Genomic DNA, 19,222 nt, shown 5'->3' on the forward strand with positions numbered 1-19,222 from the left:
CAGAAAAGTATAGGTAGATAGACAGAGCAAGGAGAAATCATGGAGGCAGAGTTCAATTTTTCACTAGGAGAAAATAGGTTGTAGACGCTGTATTGTCTCACTGTTTCAAGGTTCAGCTATCAGTTCAACAAGGCATTTGCCTGATCAGTTTTAAGCCCAGTTCTACTCTTCAGTTTTCCATTTAAGCTGATGAGACTTAGGCATGTTGTTCAGTATTAAATATCTTCTGGTTTCTGTGGAGCAAAATTTCCAATGAAAGTGTAGTTCATAAGTAAAATCCATTTTTAAAACATGAAGATATTGGTTAATCCTCACTTTGTCTGTTCGTCTTGTTGGCAAATGGCTTATTGTGGACCCTTTGGTGTATGATTAAAATTGCTGCTGGAAGACATAGAAAGAGGCTACAATGGGAGAAATAAGATTTTGACTCTAGGTGTTAGCAACTGATGGAGGTAGCTGCTACAGAAATGGTCAGGGAGATGTCAAGAAACTCATGTCATTCTTGCAGGTACCATAACCATCCACTGTCATTTCTCTCCATTTAATTTAAATGTCTTAGTTGCATTGATTTCAAAGAGTTTGAGAAGTCTTTGACCTGTGAGCAAAGATTATCAGTAGTAGTTTACTATCATATCTAAGAAGTCAGATTGGCTCCATATACTAGATATACATACTAGATTTTATATATATATTAACAACACACTACATTTGTATCTTCTTGATCATTAGCGGCCAAAACTTTTGTTTTGTATTAAAAAGTACATTACAACAAGACCATAAAATGAATAAGTACATTACCATAAACACCATAAAATGAATAATCAAGCTTATAGAGAATCATAGAACTCAGTATCCTAGGTCTGGATTGAGTGAGCCCCTGAGACTGTAAACAAAAAATATGCATCCTTTAATTTTAGCTCCAGTAATCCATCCCCTTCAATTTGTTAGTGCACTGCTGCTGGAGTAAAAAGGGGAGAGGGGAAATCATATACATATATACAAACTTTAATGTGCCTATTCAAGACATTGATAATAACTACAGAATAGCACACAAGCCAGAGAAAACTCTGCACTCTCAAGTCCCGTAGTAATAAAATGTTTAAATGTGCATTTAGTTTGATTTCTATATAACTCAGTGTCTTTTTTTTTTAACATTATTTGTTTCCTGCTAATCTCTATGTAGGGAAGTGTGTGCGCACTAAAAAGTTTTACATGTATTAAGAGTGTTTTTCATGGAGAAAAGAAGCAAATGCACAGGCACCAAATCATTGTACTTGTGGCCAATAGTAATGATAATGTGCACCACATTTCAGATCCATATTTCCTCCAAGGAGATCTTCTTCATGTAAGAAAAGTGAAGCATAAGGGGCATTCCTTAACATTATCTGGCTTATTCCCATATATTTCCAGTCATAAATATTTGAAATCAAGTGCTGGCCTGAGTTGCAGAAACAAATCAGCAGTTGCCTGGGGTAGTAATATTTTTTAAATGGTGAACCATCTGAGAACCCAAAAGCCTCCTGAAACATCCAGGTATCTGTAAGCCAAATTGAATTTTAATAGGACTTGTAAGGCATGTCTTGTCCTAAGCATGTTTAGGATTGTGCTATAAGTAGTCATGCTGACCTAGCAAAGTATCCCTTTAACTCTCAGCTACAATGTTTAGTCCAGTGGATGCTTCAGAATGACCCAGAAGCTTACAATTAATGAACCACATCCATTAGGTTATTTGACCCCAGTAAGGAGCTTGACGTAGTCCCAGAAACTGTGGATTAGAATTTCTGTTGCTCTGGGGCACCATCTGAAAACAAGTACAGTGGTACCTTGGGTTAAGTACTTAATTCGTTCCGGAGGTCCGTACTTAACCTGAAACTGTTCTTAACTTGAAGCACCACTTTAGCTAATGGGGCCTCCAGCTGCCACTGCGCCACCAGAGCATGATTTCTGTTCTCATCCTGAAGCAAAGTTCTTAACCCGAGGTACTATTTCTGGGTTAGCGGAGTCTGTAACCTGAAGCGTATGTAACCTGAAGCGTATGTAACCCAAGGTACCACTGTAACTGAACTAGGGAAGTCTGTGGATTGCTTCCACAAATGCACAACCCATTCCTTACATGTATTTCAACTATGCATAAAGGAAAGCGGCCTGAAAATTTCCAGGAAAGTGATGTTTTACGCTCTGGAAACAGATGTAAATCTGAGAAATACCTGGCAATATTCCTGGGACCTGCTTGGCCATTCATACATTTTAAATCTGCGTCTGACCACTTCCACTTTAGAGATGCATATCGTTCCAGCCATTCCCCTGCAAGCATTTTCAAAACATTATAAAAGTGTGATGTCAGGAATGGCTCTAAGCAAAGTTGAATGGGATCCTGATCAAGGGCAAAATAGACTGGGAAGCTCTCCTGGGCAAGACACAAATTTGAAATGACTCAGAACTCCATAAGAGCAAAGTAGCACTCTTGTGTCACTTCCATTTGTTTCAGAGTGACTGGATGAATGGATTGTGCCCAAATCTCCCCTTTATGTTCCATAAACCACTAGACTTTGCCAGCTAAATGAACTACATGGATGATGGTGGCCATTGCATTTTTCATTTGCTGTGGTCAAAAGGCTGGGCATCTTGTAGGATTGATGCATGAAACCCTAATTTTTATTATTTTAAGAAGCCCTGTTTACAATAGAATATTTTAATTATGATGTTTCCTTTTCATAGAATCATGTTCAAATTATGTTGCATTTTAGTCCAATACATTTTTAGGCAATAAAAGATAATACAGAGAGAGAAATAACAGAAATTATTCCAGGGTTTGTCCACCTTAAAATCAAACTGATATTTTAATTCTCAAAGCACTAAGAAATTTTTATTGTTCAAAACATATAAACATTTGAGAGTATAGCATGAAAATCCTAACTCTAGTTTTAAATAGATTCCTCCCAACAAGTGTAATGTGTATAAATTGTAGTATCGAAATTAAGTATTTCAAAAACACTCACTGTAAATAAATAGAAACAATATTTTTATTCCCACACCATTAAAAAACCAGATAGAAAAGCATATGGGGATGTTGCAGTAACTCTTTTCTTTTTAAAATAATGTGTAAGTATTCTGTAGTCTAGGCTAGAATTTTAAAATGTAAGACATTTTCTCACCATACTAACATCATTGCTCCTTTCATGACATTAGTCTAATTTCATTATCTGTCTCTATGAGGTTTGCATATATCTAGCAATTTGTACTGGTGGCACATAGAATCATAGACTCATTGAGTATTTAATTGGCATCACATGATCTGTCAACACATAATGGAGAATTGAAGCTCTGAGCAGAATGTTTTTCCTCTTTATGAATTTGTTAGGTGCTTCTTTTTGTGCTGGATTTCAGTGGAAAAGATTGTCACTTCTTGCAAAGCAGCAGTACAGCAAATATTAACTGTTCTAGCATTTGTAATCCCAGGGTATTTTTGAAAGCCACAAATCAGGAAGGGTTACTTTTACAGTCTTTTGCAGATGTAATATATCAGTGTTCCCAGAGGTGCAGAGTTGAGGGTGTTTTGATATGAACTTCAGTTATGTGTGTGATAGTTGATGAAACTCATTAGATGAACAGTTCAAACAAAGGCTGTGTTTCCTTTTTGTGTGTAGATATTGTGTGTAGATAGTTGTGTTGTGTGTTGACGTGGTGTAATTGTGGTTTTCCTTTCCTTTCTTTTCTTTTCTCAATGTTTGGATCATTGGTGGTGGTTATACTACATTTTGCATAGCATTGGGCACAATCCAGCACGCAATGCATAAATCCCATTGACACCGCAGGATTTAAGCACACAAGATGATGCACTGGATTGTGCCCACAATGCTCTAACCTGAGTAGTTCAGTAGATAGCTTCCATGGAAGTACCGTTGTGTTAGTGCTACGAAGATTGCCGTCATTGTGTCCGTTTGCTGGATTACATCATGATGGTGGATTACCTTTTTGGAAATCTACTTCAGGCATATCTTCCATTCATTTCCAATGAGGTATTGGTCTGAAGGAGTCCTAACATGGCACTGCCACTGATTCTGCTATACTTCCTGTCCAAAGCCATCAGCTCTCCATATCATCATTCGTCACTATTTACAAACACAACATGCACACGCAGTTCTACACAAACACAGGAAAGCAAAGACCTTGCCCGAGGAGCCCTGCAAACTAGGTCAAGATCACGGAGATGATACGCAACCAGAAAAGATCAAATGCCATACTAGATTAGTAGAAGTTCTCTAGAGGCCAGTGCTGCCTTTTGAAATTGAAGATAGAGCTATGTAGGCTGAATCAGAGGGAAAATAACGAGGAAAAACTAATCCAATGAATGAAATGGGAGAAGATGGGGAGAAGATGTCAAGGTGGAAAGTTATGGTGGAAAGAAACAAGAGCTAAAGACATAGGAGCAAAGACTTGAAAACAAGGAAGATTCCTTTATAAAGTTAAATAAAAGCAACAAGTGGGAAAACAGGAGAGGGGGTAGAATGAGAAAAGAGAGTAGGGTGATTTTTTTTTTTTAGTTCCATCTTAGTATTCTGGAATTAGAAAAAGAAAAATAAGAAAAATAAGCAGGGAATCCAGAAGGAAATAGCTGGAGGAGTTGCTCAGCTGCATGATATTGATATGGATTGCATGAAACATGGTTACTGTTGCTGGAATGAAGGCGTCCCTATTATCATCCTGTTTGACTGGAACAGGTTCTTCTATCCTCAAACAAGGGTGTCCTTTCCTCAACTGGTCTCTGGGATAGGCTCTGTCTGGAGAATCCCCCTGTCTTTCCTCCACCGGTATGGAATCAGTTGCATCCAGAATCACGGAGCCAAAATCATTAGGGCTGAACAAAACACCTTCTCTCTGCATTCCAACCCAAGAAGATGTTGATAGTGAATGTACTGCAGCTAAAATGGTCCATGAGAAATGCCAGTGACTACTTTGTTCTCTCTTTTTCTGTTCTTTTCTCTCCAGAAACAATTTATTTCATTGTATGCAGAATTGGGTTAGGACTCCATAAACCTCATGTGTGGTCTTCCTCCTTGTCATCGAACCATTTCTTAAAGCAATGTGACTGGTTGAGCGATAGAATCTATCTGTGATGTGTGATAGCTTTCCCCCACCCCCTCTGACTGCAGGTTCAGCTGGCCGAAATGGAAGGCTTATCACTCAACTCTGATAAGTCTTCCATCCTGCTTGGGGACGATGGAGACAACAACAGTGTCGATCAGCCAAGCCCTAAGGAGGAGGAGGCCAAGGTAAAACTTTCCAAGAGTTTGTGTGGATATATATTCCCCTTTGAAACAATCACTGGGCTTCAGGCCAGATAAGAGAAAGTACTTCTTCATACAACACGTAATTAAACTAGGAAACTTGCAGGAGGCTGTGATGGCCAACAAACTTAGTTGGATGGGAGACCTCCACTCCCTCCACCTTCTCATAATAACTAAGGTATACAGGCACTTATACAACCCTTCCTTAAACTGAAGTTTCTTCCTGGGGTCTGGAATATGAGCACCTAGAGCAATAGAAGGGAGTGGTATATGTGTGACAGAAAATGAAGCTAGTAAGCTGTGTTTGTGTGACTAGAGCAAGTGGTGTGGGTTTCTAAGAGGAAATAGGTTTAGAGAAGATATTGCAAATGTTCATACATTTCTTTGTCTGCTAGCTATAACTTGTCTGGATGCAGATGACTCATATCGTAATGGGATATGGATGTGATTGATTGATTGATTGATTGATTGATTGATTACCAGTTAGTGATCATTGTAGGATAAGTGTCAGTGCACTAGAGATGTTAAGGGGAGGCAAATTCCCAAGGACAGGGTAGCATAGGGAGATGAACTGTTTGATGAAAGTAAGAAATTATTATCCCTTTTGCTACCCACAAACTCAGTGGCTAATGCCTCTTGCAACTGGGCTCTAGTGTCCCAGGCATATTCTGCAGGTATTTGAATAAAGCTGTAAATGTTCTTATTGATGAAATAATGGATTTGACAATGATTTTATTCTTCTATTTTTTGGATAAATTTGAAATTTTACAAGGCAAACGTCTTTCTTTTATCTAGGATGGTGAAGACAGTCCTAACTCCACAGGGATTGTGGGTTTGGAGGAATGTCTCTTCCCTTTAACAAATATGGAAGCTTCTCCAACTCCAGAAAGCTACTTGTGTGAAGTGGAGAAAATCTCTTTCAGTCCAGTCCAGTCTTGGCTGAAGAACGAGAGCAACCCAGGTGGGCAATATCCTAGTGCTCCTTTGGACAATCCCATGGTGCCACGCAGAGATACCTTGTTCTTCCGAGGGCCACTTTTTAAGATACATATTGTACTCAGCTACAGAAAGCTGACTACAAATGCATGCACTGTTTCATCAATTCCAAATTGCATACTTGGAAATAAATTAACTGATTTTCCCAATCCTCTTTCCCATTCCATCCATTCCGAAGGGGGGAAATGCCAATGTAATCCACTTCATCAGTTGCCAAGGACAAAATATATCGCAAGATTGGCTGCATAAATCTAAGTGTATAAACTGTTTCTTCCCAACATCATCTGTGAGCTGCACATCTTTTAACTTCAGTTTGCAAATTCAGCCTCCTGGCCTTGGCAATACTATTTGTTTTTTAATTCATTGTTTCATTTCTATGTTTCACCCTTTCTCCAATGACCTCAGGGCACCATACGTAGTATGTTTTTCCCAACAGATCTATGCAGTAGTTTAGGGTGAGAGAGACTGACTCTTTCAAGGTCACTCAGTGAGCTTCATGGCAAAGCAGAGATTAGTCATCCTAGAATTGTCTCTGGCTTTCTCTCTCCTTTAAAGCCAAAAAGATTTCAAAGTAAAGCCCAACCTGTAAGTAAAGATCAGTCCTTGACCATTGCCACAGGCTCTCATGCTGACACACCAATGGGTACTGAATTAGGCTTTGTTCACATCACCAGCTCTGTTCTTTCTTGGTGTTGGTTGATCTGCCCTTGATAGATTACTCAGGGAAGATTGGGCAATGGGAGAAGAAACATGGCTGGAACAGAGGTACTGCTAGAAGTAGAGAATGCATTCAATTCAGTTTGCATTTAAAAGTGAACATATCGAATTCACACTTTTCAGAAACCATGTGTCAGGGACGCAGCGGGAGCGCAGGGAGGGGAGGAGATGGAGAGCGAGGGGGAGCAATCCGAGGGCAGCGTAGGAGAAGATGACAGTAGCCCGAGAGATTCCATGAGCCTCTCCAGCGAATCGGAAGATTCACAGAAGGGGGCGCCGGTGGCCAGGGCGAGGGGGGCCCCAAGGGGGACACCCCAGAAGCAAGGGGCCAGCAGGGACTCCCAGAGCAGCAGTTGGAAATCAGGACCAGCTTCCCCACCAGAGCGTAGTGGGGGGGAGGAGTCCCAGGTATTGAGGCCAGCGTATTCACCACCAGCGAGAGAAGATGAGTCAGGATTGACCACGCCTCCATCGGAGAGCGGGGGAACGGTCAAGAGGAAGGTTGCCGGCTGTGCGCGCGCGCCAAGTTCAAATGTACAGGCGAGCGGCACAGCAGGTAGCCCGGATAGGGAACCAGGTCCTAAAGCCCGCCGGAAGGAGGGGCAAGAATCAGGGGGGTCAGCGTCAGAAGAGTCCAGAAAGGATGAAACCCCAGCGGGCAGGAGGGCCCAGAGGAGGAAGGAGCTAAGGAAGAGGTGGAGCAAGGCTAGAGTCTTAAACTGGTGTGGAAGGGGAGGAGATTCAGACGGAGCTTCGCCGGTCTAGGGTTTAAGACGTAGAGTTGCGCGCTGCGGCTTTGAAATGGAAACTGAACTTCAATAAAGACTTTTGTACATAACGACAGCCTGGCGTTGGTCCTCTGTGAGCTGGGACCTAGGGGCAGCTCTGACACCATGCATGAGCTGAAACTCAAGCCTTCAAAATTTGTGCTCCTCCAAATTCTGCAGTACAGTCCTCCAACCAAGTAATGTGTGCAAAAATGTATACACTAGGGTAAAGTGTTCATATAAATGCATATATTAGTAAAAAAAACAACATAGAAAAATGCAGTATATTAGGGGGAATTGCCTTGCAAAAATGTGTGCATCTGGCAAGATTGTATATAAAAGTGTGTGTATTAGAAGTTCACACAAGAAGCTTGTGAATTTTCATCGGGACTTTTAAAAAGAAAATCTCAAATTGATGTAGAAATGTAGAGAACTGAACTTTGGGAAAGATTGGAAAAATGAGACAAAATGAAAGTGACATATTCACCCATCCGAAAGGGCTGCTAGCTACTGTTCTGGCTGGAAGTACTGGCTGAGGGTGAAGTGCAGACTGAGTACTTCCAGTACTGGCTACCCGGGAAGAAAGAGCGAGTAGATGGCAAGGAGGAAGAAAGCATTACAAGAAAAATCAAGTTTGATAGCCTGTGTTTCCTCATTAAAGAAGTGACATGTGGATGTACCCTGCAGATTTCTGACATGGGTAGAAACGGATTTGAACAGTGCTGATTTTTTTCCTCCTTGACTCTGTCAGGTCCTCCCACCCCCTTCTCTCCAGATGCATCCAATCCCCTGTTACCATTGCGAACAGAGTTTTTCGTCCCAGCTGTTTCTGCCAATCCACCAAGTCAGGAGAAAGCTTCCTGCCCAGAGAGCCTCCCAAAAATCTCTTTGCAAGCTTCCTGGGCGTCTCTGCAATCTCCAGGTGTCCACTGCTCACTTATCCACCAGGTAAGGACTCCTACAACCACCATTCCTCCATCTGTCCATTGCCAGACATTTTAGCTTCTCATAGACTTAAGGTAGAGGGGGTTAGATGTTGTGTGGGAAAAGAGGTGACTGCCACATTTAGATTTTGCACTCTGACCTGGAAGTGTGTGGGGGGGGGGAGTGTTCCGCACAAACAACTTGGTTCTGTAGGAATTTGCTGGAAGACAGGCTTCTTCCATTTGCTTGTTTTAGCATCTCATCAGTGACACAGAGCAAAGCTTCAAGGAAAATGAGCTCATGTTTGAAGTTAGTGTCAGCTCCATCACAGACGCAAGGACCGTGCTTTGTTGATATAGTCACAATTCCACACTGTATTGTGAATTGTCTTTATCTTGGGGTGGGGGGGTTAATAAAACTAGGTATCCATGCAATGATGAGATCTTCAGAACTAGATATACATTATTGGGGTTGAATATTAGATAAACCTAGTATAAAGGCTTTTCCCTAGCTTGGCCACACCTCATTTCAGGTGTTTTTCTCTCTAACTTCCAATGGCACACACCTGTGAATGAAGAACAAGTCTGAGCAGTGGAAAGCTGCAGGTGGATAAGGAAAAGAGTTTTTTGTTTACTTAATTTATACCTTAAGATTGTGACTTTCCAGGCTATTCTCAAGGCCCAAAGCTTTAACGCTGCAAACTGGACTCTTGGCCCTGACTTTGAGGACACAGAAGTGAAATGTGGAATTCCAACCTTACTTTGCAGCCCCAGACTGGATAATAGTCCTCTCCTGTCCCAATCAGGGAAAATTTCCATTTTGCAATGTCGTGAAGGATAAGGCTATCAACAGCTACTAGTTATGATAGCAATTTTCAGCCACCACTATGAGAGGCTCTCAGTGCAAGTTGCTGGGAGCCACAGGTGGGGAGAGTGCCCTTGCACTCAGGTTCTGCTTGTGAGCTTCCCATGAGCACATGGTTGGCCACTGTGAGAACTAGGCTGGATCCAGCAGCATCTATGCTCTTCCCTATTTCCCCCTATATTTATACCAAGATCGAACCACCTCACATGCACACCTTGCAAACAAGGTGCAGGAATATCCATACAGGATCTTCTGAGTCCTCATCCTCCTTTATTATAGGTACTGTTGGGGAAACATCAAGGTGTGTGTCCATTACCAATCAAGGGAGGACATGTCCACATCTCACATAGTTTTAACCAGGGGCCTATTCCCCTCCAGGCTCTCAGATGTAAGCTACTCCCACAGAGAGTATAAATTCCCTATGTGCAAGAGGCCTGGAGAGAGGCAGGGTACCTTTCTTTTTAGCCTGGAAGAGTCTTTCTTGATCAGCAGCGATTGGGCACATTGATGTGCCCACTTGGCATCACTTCTATGCCCCACATGGACCCCAGTTATCTGGGTGCTTGAGTGACATAAATAATCCCCCAAGATTATGTGTGTTTCCCTTACTTTGCTACTAAACCCATACCTGCCTTGTTGTTGTCCTGATTCTAATGCTGTGGACAATTAATGTACATTGGAGTCACTTCATATGCTATGGAATGAAGGGTTGTGTGAAGAGGGGAAGAGAGACCTGCTCCCAGACATGGCTCCTCTCTTCCAGGTCCTGCTATTTTACAGCCGCTTAGTTGCAGCCCACATTCTAAGATGGAAATCAATTGCTGGAGGATGTACAATTTTGTTCTTGAGCACATGAAGGACACATGTGCCAAGAGCACTCCAGAGTCCCTTTTTACATAGCATTGACATGTTGGCAGACCAGCTAAACAACAATAATTAAAAGGGGGTGGCCTGAAAGAGATGTGTAAAATTTAAAGCAGTGTGGGGAGAATTGAGAGAGAGCATGGAAAGAAAAAAGTATCTCTCTTATATAATAATAGAACTTGCAGGGCATCTAATGATATTGATTGGCACTAGAGTCAAAATGAAATATCTCTTCACAAAGCGCAAAATTAATACCATTCATTACCACAACTTGTGATGCTGACCACCATCTCTGATAGCTTTTTCAAATGAAAGGCTAATTAACTGGAGACAGATTCATCAAATGTCTTCTAGGCAGGACTGAAAAGACATAGACATCCATGTTCAGAAGTAGTGTCCCTCTCTCAGGTTCTGGAAACAAGCAAGAAAACACCTGTCGTGTAGATGTCCACTGCTAGAGAGTGGGTGGCACTCAACTACATTCTACTCAGAGGAGACCCATTGTAATTAATGGATCTAACTTGGTCACATTCATTAATTTCAGTGGGTCTGCTCTAATTAAACATAGCTTAATTAGGGTGCTGACATTAATGGCATTTGGTCTGATCCACATGGGTGGCGCTGTGGGTTAAACCACAGAGCCTAGGACTTGCCGATCAGAAGGTTGGCAGTTCAAATCCCCACGACGGGGTGAGCTCCCGTTGCTCAGTCCCTGCTCCTGCCAACCTAGCAGTTCGAAAGCACATCAAAGTGCAAGTAGATGAATAGGTACCTCTCTGGCGGGAAGGTAAACGGCGTTTCTGTGCACTGCTCTGGTTTGCCAGAAGCAGCTTAGTCATGCTGGCCACATGACCTAGAAGCTGTACGCTGGCTCCCTCGGCCAGTAAAGCGAGATGAGCGCCGCAACCCCAGAGTCGGCCACGACTGGACCTAATGGTCAGGGGTCCCTTCACCTTTACCTAATGTTTGGCCAACAGTGGTCCTTGTGATGGTGCTGCACATTGCTGTTTTCAGGAGATACTGCTGATTGACAGCTAAGAACTGGAACAGTGTCCAGTGTGCCTTCTTCAGGGTGGAGAGACGTGAATTGGGGGCAGGCAGCATTGAACTGCCTGTTAACCTTCCCACTGATTCCCCAGTTGCAGCTGATGCCCCAGTCTCTCCCTCACCCAATAGCATGACAACTGACAAATCATAGGACAGTAGAGTTGGAAGGAACTCAGAGGGGTCACCAGTCCAACCCCCTGGAATGCAGGCATCACTGCTCATCAACCACTTTCTTTCTGTTGTTGATTCTTGACCCTGCAGACCACAGAGAGCGACACCTCCCTGGAAGACTGCAGGAGCAACAGTTCGGAAGGCAGCTTGCAGACCACACTGGAGGACAGCTTAAACCTCAGTGACTCGCCCCAGTGCACCCTGGACCTCCCAGTTGCACTGTGCCCAGTGCCAGCCACAGCCACCAAAAAAGCCTTGGTGGCGCCTCTTTCCCCTGCCTCCCGCAGGCAGACCTTGAGGGGCCGTGGGATCTTCACTCTCCGGAACATCAGCCGGCACCAGCGGAGCCACAGCAGCGGCGGGAGCACCAGCCCCGGCTGCACTTACCATGACTCCATGGACCCTTCGGACGAGGAGGGCGCAGGGAGCAGCCTGAGAGGCGGAGGCAACAACAGCGAGCAGTCAGAGACCCTCAGCAGTCTCTCTCTGACGTCCCTCTTCTCGCCGCCCCCTCCGCCCCAAGGTCTGGCGCTTGTGAAGAAGTGCAACAGCACCAGCAGTCTCCATGCCAACCCTTCCTCCCGGGGCTCTGCAGCAACCGACAGCAAGCAGTTCTACTCTGTTGACCCCAGGGGTTTTTTATCCATGCCCTCGTGGGTGACGGACTTCTGCAAGAACAGCCCCTCTCCGCGGGAGGGCAACGTACCAGAGGGCTCGGACAGGATTGAGACTGCAGGCCACAGCTCCCCAATTCCTTCCGAGTTGCAGCTGGGGAGCGGAGTCAGCAAGAGGAATAGATGAGGCAGCTCCCTAAGACAGGGAGGAAGAGCGTCGTGTGAACAAGGGAGCGTGTGCTGGCTGCCGTTTCCGAAACAGTTCCAAACGCAGGAGCTGTGGAGAAGGAAACAAGCAGACACGCAAAATATAAATATGTGTGTGTGCGTGAGTGTGCGTGCGTGTGTATGTGTATGTGTGGAAAACAAAGACTTTTGTACCATACCTCAGAGACACGAGAGAGCGAAAGCAATATGTGGACCCCCCACCCACCCACCTACCCATGCACGGGACCACCACCTCTGCAAAGATGACAGTGGGGCATAGGAATCTAGAGAATTCTGGGTGATGAGGCTGAAGAGCCTCTGGCCCAAGGAGTAGCCTGGGGGCAGCCGTTTACTCCTCTACATAGACAAATATATATGTACAGATATAGAGAATGATTTATTTATTTTTTTTACAGAGAGCTTAGGACTTCCAGAAAAGTGCTAAGCGTGAAAAGGGCAGGGTTTTTGGGGGGAGGGATTGTTTCAGACTGAAATCAGCAACCAAGCTGTGTTTTAAGGGTTTGGGAATCTCTTTTGAGGAAAATCATATTGCTCTATGTTTCTATTTGGGAAATAGTAATAGTGCAAAAGCTATTGTCCAGCTGTTTGGGGGAGACGGGGCAGCAAAGGACAGCTGACTATGTGAAAATGCTCATTAAATCTTCAGCTGGGGTTGTGTCCTCTCAGTGTAGCTGAGCTCCTCAGGCAAGGACAATGAAGGCTCCATTTCTTAAATGTGAACTCTGAGGGTCTTGCGGCGCCGACTGTGGGGCCATGGAGCACTGGAGGCTATTCAGGTTTGCTTTTTTTTAAAGGGGTGCGTGTGACAACGAGAAGTCACAGGGCAACTACTGGATGCTCCGATTCTCACTGATCTTTTTTTTTTCTTTTTGCAAAAAAAAAAATCTAAGAAAGCAAGCTGCTTGGGGGGAACTATTCTGTACTGTTAAGGGGTTTGGGGTGTAGAGTTTATTTTCTTTATCACTCAGTACTTTTGAAGAGTCTATTTTAGAAGCCCAAAGGTGCAAAAACCATCTCTAGAGAAAGGTATGTTATTTTTTACAAATATATTGAAAGAATAAAAATGAAACGCGAGAGAATGAGTAAGAGAAGCAGGCCGAACCTCAAGCGTAAAGCGCCATTAGTTGTCTCCAGTTTGGGACTCATAACTTTGACACACGGGGAATTATCGCTGAATAATCCTAGGGAAGATAGGTGAGCCTTGTTCCTCCCTAATGCTTTTTTATGGCCTTCTATGCTAATTCAGTGTGGTGGCTCTTGGACTGTGTCAGATGAGATAAGAATTCAAAACAGTCTGCACCTTTCTGGGCCACGACAGCAGAAGTTGATGGAGAGGGCCAAACTGCAGCTGTGGTTGGCATTGCATGTATCTTTTAAAAACTTTAAATAGCTGCTGCTGCTAAAAGGCAGGAAGCAGGATGGATTGGGACCACGATGCATGCAGGGCGGCTTTAACCCTTTCCCCTTGTTTCATAACCCTGACAGCCCCACTCAAGCTGCTTTTTGCCACAGGAAGGAAGCCCCCCACTGGCTCCAATGAGCACTTCCCTCTGATGCCAAATAGCAACTTGAGGGGGGCAGGAGGAAAGAGTTAAACTGCTTCCCCAGGTGCTGCAATGTCAGTCATCGTGATTTGGCCCCACATCAGCTATTTATGGTCTTTAAAAGTTACACACAACACCAAACTGCATGTATAATGTCACATGTAGTTTGGCCTTGAGTGAGTGTGTGTATGTTTGTGTACATGTGTGTAAATGTATGTGTATATGCAATACAGTGGGTTATTTATTCACCAGTGAATGTTTGAAAGGATTGTTGCTTGCCTTTTCTGTGCTTTGCAAAGAGGGTGGATTGATCACCAGGGTGGTGGCCCGTTGCTGGTTAGATATAGTGGCTGGTTAGACGAAATCTGCTCAGTCATAGGGATCGTTCTCAAAAAAACAGAGAGGTCCGTTTCTTTCTCTATCGTGTAACTCATTCCCAGTGATTCAATCCCCCTTTCAGGGTGCCTTTGTATCCAGTCTTGCTTTTCTACCACTAGCCAAGCCCTCTGCTAGGAAGACTGATTTCTGGAAAGCATATATTATTATTATTATTAATTATTCAGTTTTAGGGCAGGGGTAGGACATTCAGCGATGCAACTTAGTGTTGCCAACTGACCCAGGGGTGGGAGCAACCTGGAAGGCTCCTTTGGCAGAAGCATGATCCACAGAAATCAGCAGGCGAAGCTTTTCCCATCATGGAGATGGAATCTCTCTCTTGCTTATAGCTGCAGATCGAAGCACTGTTTCATGGCACATCTACAGGTACTGGTGGAAAAGTTGGCAGCCAACTTAAAGGGCTTTGGGAAAACAACAGTAGGAAATGATCCCCTTTCCTGCTACCATGTTTCTCTTCGCTGAAAGGCACATGCCATTGGGGTGGAGGGGGAGAGGTGCATAGGGAGGAGAGCTTGCTTTCAGAGCTGGGCAAACCTTTCCTCTGCTGCATAGAGTGGACCACACCTACCTCTGTGGACCCCTTCTGCAATTTTGGGGCTTGCGCCAAGGGTCAAGGCCCTTTAAAGAGCCATGATTGTAGCCCCCTGTAACGTAAGAAGCAAGGGCACTGCTGGTCTGTATGTCAAAAAGTTGTTTTGTTCTTTATATTTGATGAGGCAGTAAATACCAAATGGAGATGGAATGACAATGACATCACATCTCGGAAAGTAATACATGTTCCTTAGCGAGTGAAGAAGCTGAACTGAGCAGTGTGTCTAATGCTCTGGGATCCCCTAAGAGTTCTGAAATCCCCACCTCTTCAGATAAGCCACTGGTCTGCGTTAATAAAGCAATAACAGCAGTGTTGATTTTAAATGTTTATTTTGTGCTGAATTTTGTGGCATGTTTCCCACCTATTTTCTTTTTCAAGCATAAAACTGTCATGGGGAGAGAAAAGGCAGCCCCTCTTTAAATCACACACACTCCCCTGCAAGGAAGCAGTCCCTACCAAAACATTTTAATGAGACTGAGACTGAAATTGATCAACTTCATCATCCCCATCCCATGCCGAAATTGTGCAGGGGCCAGTTCAGTCTGTTCATCAGGGAATCTCCAGCCATTTTTGCTTTTGGACAGCTGTCAGACGACAACATCAGCTCCCGTACCAAACACCAACAGAGGCACAGTAGACCTCACACTGCCTGCCAAAATAGTAGGTAGGGATTTTACATTCCTATTGGATGTTGCCTATGAAAATCCCTGCAAAACTCAATGGGGAGCCCAATGCACATCTGCACACTCACAATATCATTCCAAAATGTCATGGTGTGAATTGAATATATGAAATTGTACCTAGATATGCTTGAAATGTGGAGAGAGAAAGCCCACTCACACGCAAAGACAATATATGCAGTGTATAATGTTGTCTGCAGTTATTTCAAATGTAGCCTTAAATAGTGGAGAGGTGGACATGAAAAGCAGCTAGGAATTTAATTTCCTTGTATTGAGAGTGGCTGCAAAGTCTGAGAAATTCAGAAGGGGTGCTTAACCCTTCCTTTGCCCACCCGTTTGTCTCTGTGTTAGTGTTGGGCCCGCTTGTGTTTGTACTGTAAAGTGTTGTTCTGCCCTGAGAATGGTCGCCATCAAAGAGTAGAGCAGGGTTCAAACCTGCATTGCTTAGAGCCTGATTCTATGCATGTTTAATTAGAAGTAATTCCCACTCTCTAGGCTGGGTCTCCAGTTGTCATGTTTGAGAAAGCGCCATCTCATGTTCACAAGCAGGTTTTCTGCTTCATACATTTCAGTTATTTTGATAACCGTTTCTGTCTTGTGAGCCCTTACATTTCAGGGGCTTGTTTTTTGTTTGCACATTTTTCATAACCTTACAATAGGAGGGTCTTTGTTGGGGGGCTTCTGGCTTGGCCAATGACCAGAGAAGGTGCTTTCCCAAACCTTCTAAGGTGACCCACCTTCTTAGGAGGTTTAATTTGATGATAAAAGCAGTTGTCCCTTCCTCCTAAATAAGTGTCCTCAGGTGGCCCCTAATGCATCACCAAAAAAAGTTGCATAAAATTTGCATATGGCAATTTATATGTTTAGATACAAATCTGGAGGCAGACTGACCAGGTGAACTGTGTGTCTCTTTGGTCTGCTCTGCTGGTGTTAACTATTGATAGGCAACTTCAAAAGCCCTGCTCTTTCTCATTGTTCTTTGTCTTTAAAGTAGACCTTGACTACACAGTCCTTCAGAGGACAAATAGAGCAGTGTTCTCTGATATCCCTTCAAATGACACAGTCACCCTAAAGAATGCACACTCAGCCATTTAGTATGTGTACCTGGCAACTAATCTGGATGAATTGTTTGGGTACAGACAAAATCTATGCTGTTGGAAAAACTATAATCTGTTATCCCAGCTATGAATCCACAATCTCGCCTGGCCGTCATTCTATGAAATATTCAATGCCTCATTTATCTGAAGGTGCTGCCACCAATTTGTGTCTATAGAAATCCCAGCCAGCTTCTGTTATGTAATGCTCTGATGTTTAACTTGAATTTATAACAGCACAGACATCTACACCTTATCAACAAAATCCCATCCTTCCTTCCCAAAAACAGATTCCTCGCTTGCATTTTCATTTCTCTCTACAAGTAAAGGAAAAGGCTTTTGGCCTAGGAAAATGTGTTACCATGGCAACCAAGGACTAGGTTATCTTTAGAGAATATTTTGCCTCTCCCTTTTAATTATTCACTAATGGTTTTGAAAAAGAAGACGACACATCTATTCTTCCCAGAGAGTGGGGTTGTTATAAAATGCAACAAAATAGGTTATTTCTGTATGCTGGCTTAGAGTGAAGGTTCTGCTCTATTATGTGAGAAGGTCTGTTTATGCCTGGTCGGTCTCCTTTCCACTGGGGCTCTCTTGTCCAGTCCCTTTAGTGGGGAGTCACAGGAAGACACAGATCCCTTGTGCCTGCAGGAATTTTGTCTATCTCAGAAACTGCACAGGGAGGAAAGGAAGTCTCATTGGAAAGTCTCCCCAGTGAAGGAAACAAAACAAAACACAGGAGACAAATGCACTTTGTGTAGAAAGTTTTGAACATTAAAGTATTGCCTTTTGACAAGAATGACTGTGGTGTGGTGTTATTTCTCCTGCTCTCCCCACAAGAGGTTGTTTCTGCAGTATGGTAGCAAGAATAAATGTTTTTTTTAAAAAAACAACTGCTCCACTTCACTGCCAAGTGGAGCAAAAGGAGGGAGTTGCCCACCCTTTTCAGCTGATTATCACGACTAGGAACTGATTATAAAAGTTACCTAGGCTGCACCCACATTATTGCATCTTCCCAATGGTTTATTATCTGTCGGTTTCTGCATTTTATGTGATCTTTCAGACAACGTAAAATCCACTTCTGGAAATCTCATGGAATCTAGGAGAAGCTTAATGTCTCCAGAAAAATAATAATCCAGAAATATTGTGGGAGTTTTACATTGCAAGAGCTTGTCCACACTTTAGCTTCTCCAATGATTTCTAGACACAAGTCCAAGAGGTTTTTCGTTTGCCCTGCCACTTTCCCCAGGAAAACCCACTGTTTGCCTCTGAATCATAACAAATTTCAATCGAATTTTCTGTAGATTTACATTTGTTCCAATTCAGCTTTAAACAGCAGGTTGTGATTCGAGGACCTGATCCCCGCTTGGGGAATAAAGACACGTGGACACAGAATGTAAGGTTAATGGGTAAGGTAAAGGCCACAACTATATTGATTACAGCATGGGAGAAGGTATTGGCTTAGGCATTGGACCACGGAACATTAGACTCCACCCACTTGTAGAGGGGTGAGTCTGAGGAGGGGTTAGCCACCAGTAGGGAAAGCCTGTTGATGCTAATCCAACTATAGGCTCTCTTCCTGATGTCACCGAGGGTCATGCCATGGCCCCCCGCCACACGGGCATCGGACAGGATCCACGACCGCCGGATTCCTTTAGCGGAATACCCAAAACTGTCAGGGAATGCGATGGCCACACCTTGCCCCCCGAAACACCAACAACACATTCCAATGCCTAACCACCAAATACCACGAAAGTTGTGACGGTTGCTACGAGGTAGGCGAAAAAAACCAAGAGGCCGGGCCAATTTAGCCAATTGGAAAAAAACTCCTACCAGGCCCCCTGGTTAAACAGGGCGACCAACCAGAGGTCCATAGCAAAGTCTCAGGAACAGCTAATCTAAAGGGAGTGGAGGGTGGGCGACTCGAAGAAAATGTGTGTGCAATGGTGGGGATGGCTGGCGCGGCTGCGTTTAAGCAGCAAGCCACGCCCCTGTCAAGCTCCCCTATTGGGTGCCCAACTGGGGAGGGGTGTGGCGCCAGCCCTGGAGTTGAAGCAGGGGGTGGAGCGCCCCCTGCATGACGCAGGAATCTTCTCCCGCTCACAACCCCTTCCCTCCTGGGAGTAGGAAAGGCTTTTTCCCAGGGAAAGCAGCAGAACATATAAAAAACCTCTCAGATATGAGCCTTGAAAACACGGGACAAGCAGAATATAATGTGGACCAAACAGAAGTATGGCTGAGTGTTGCATTTTTCATGGTTTTACCACCAGACAAAGTCACAAAATTGTGGGCTGCATTTTTGAATCATGGGGGAACAGAAGTGAACACACTCAAAGACAGACTGCTTCAGAGATAGAAATTGGGGACAGGCAGTTTTATTGGGACCGTGCATACACTAGCAGTTTGAATATTCAAACTGTTCTCTATAGTTTTGAG

General features: G+C 43.9%; 1 protein-coding gene across 7 annotated transcripts in view; it reads left to right on the forward strand.

Moving 5' to 3' along the window:
* Positions 1–17,585, forward strand: part of CACNA1I (calcium voltage-gated channel subunit alpha1 I) — a 376,846-nt gene extending 359,261 nt beyond the window's left edge. For 5 of the 7 annotated variants that reach the window (XM_083701729.1, XM_083701730.1, XM_083701728.1 and 2 more), the window contains 4 exons: positions 5,154–5,273; positions 6,084–6,249; positions 8,520–8,716; positions 11,729–17,585. In XM_083701729.1, the coding sequence (XP_083557855.1) occupies positions 5,154–5,273; positions 6,084–6,249; positions 8,520–8,716; positions 11,729–12,439 (1,194 nt within the window). In that variant the 3' untranslated portion in view covers positions 12,440–17,585. The remainder of the gene's footprint in view (positions 1–5,153; positions 5,274–6,083; positions 6,250–8,519; positions 8,717–11,728) is intronic. The other 2 variants (XM_083701731.1, XM_083701734.1) reach the window with 1 other exon arrangement.
* The last annotated feature ends 1,637 nt before the right edge of the window (positions 17,586–19,222 follow it).

The sequence above is a fragment of the Podarcis gaigeae genome, assembly GCF_964106915.1.
Source record: "Podarcis gaigeae genome assembly, chromosome: 10".
Lineage (NCBI taxonomy): Eukaryota > Metazoa > Chordata > Lepidosauria > Squamata > Lacertidae > Podarcis > Podarcis gaigeae.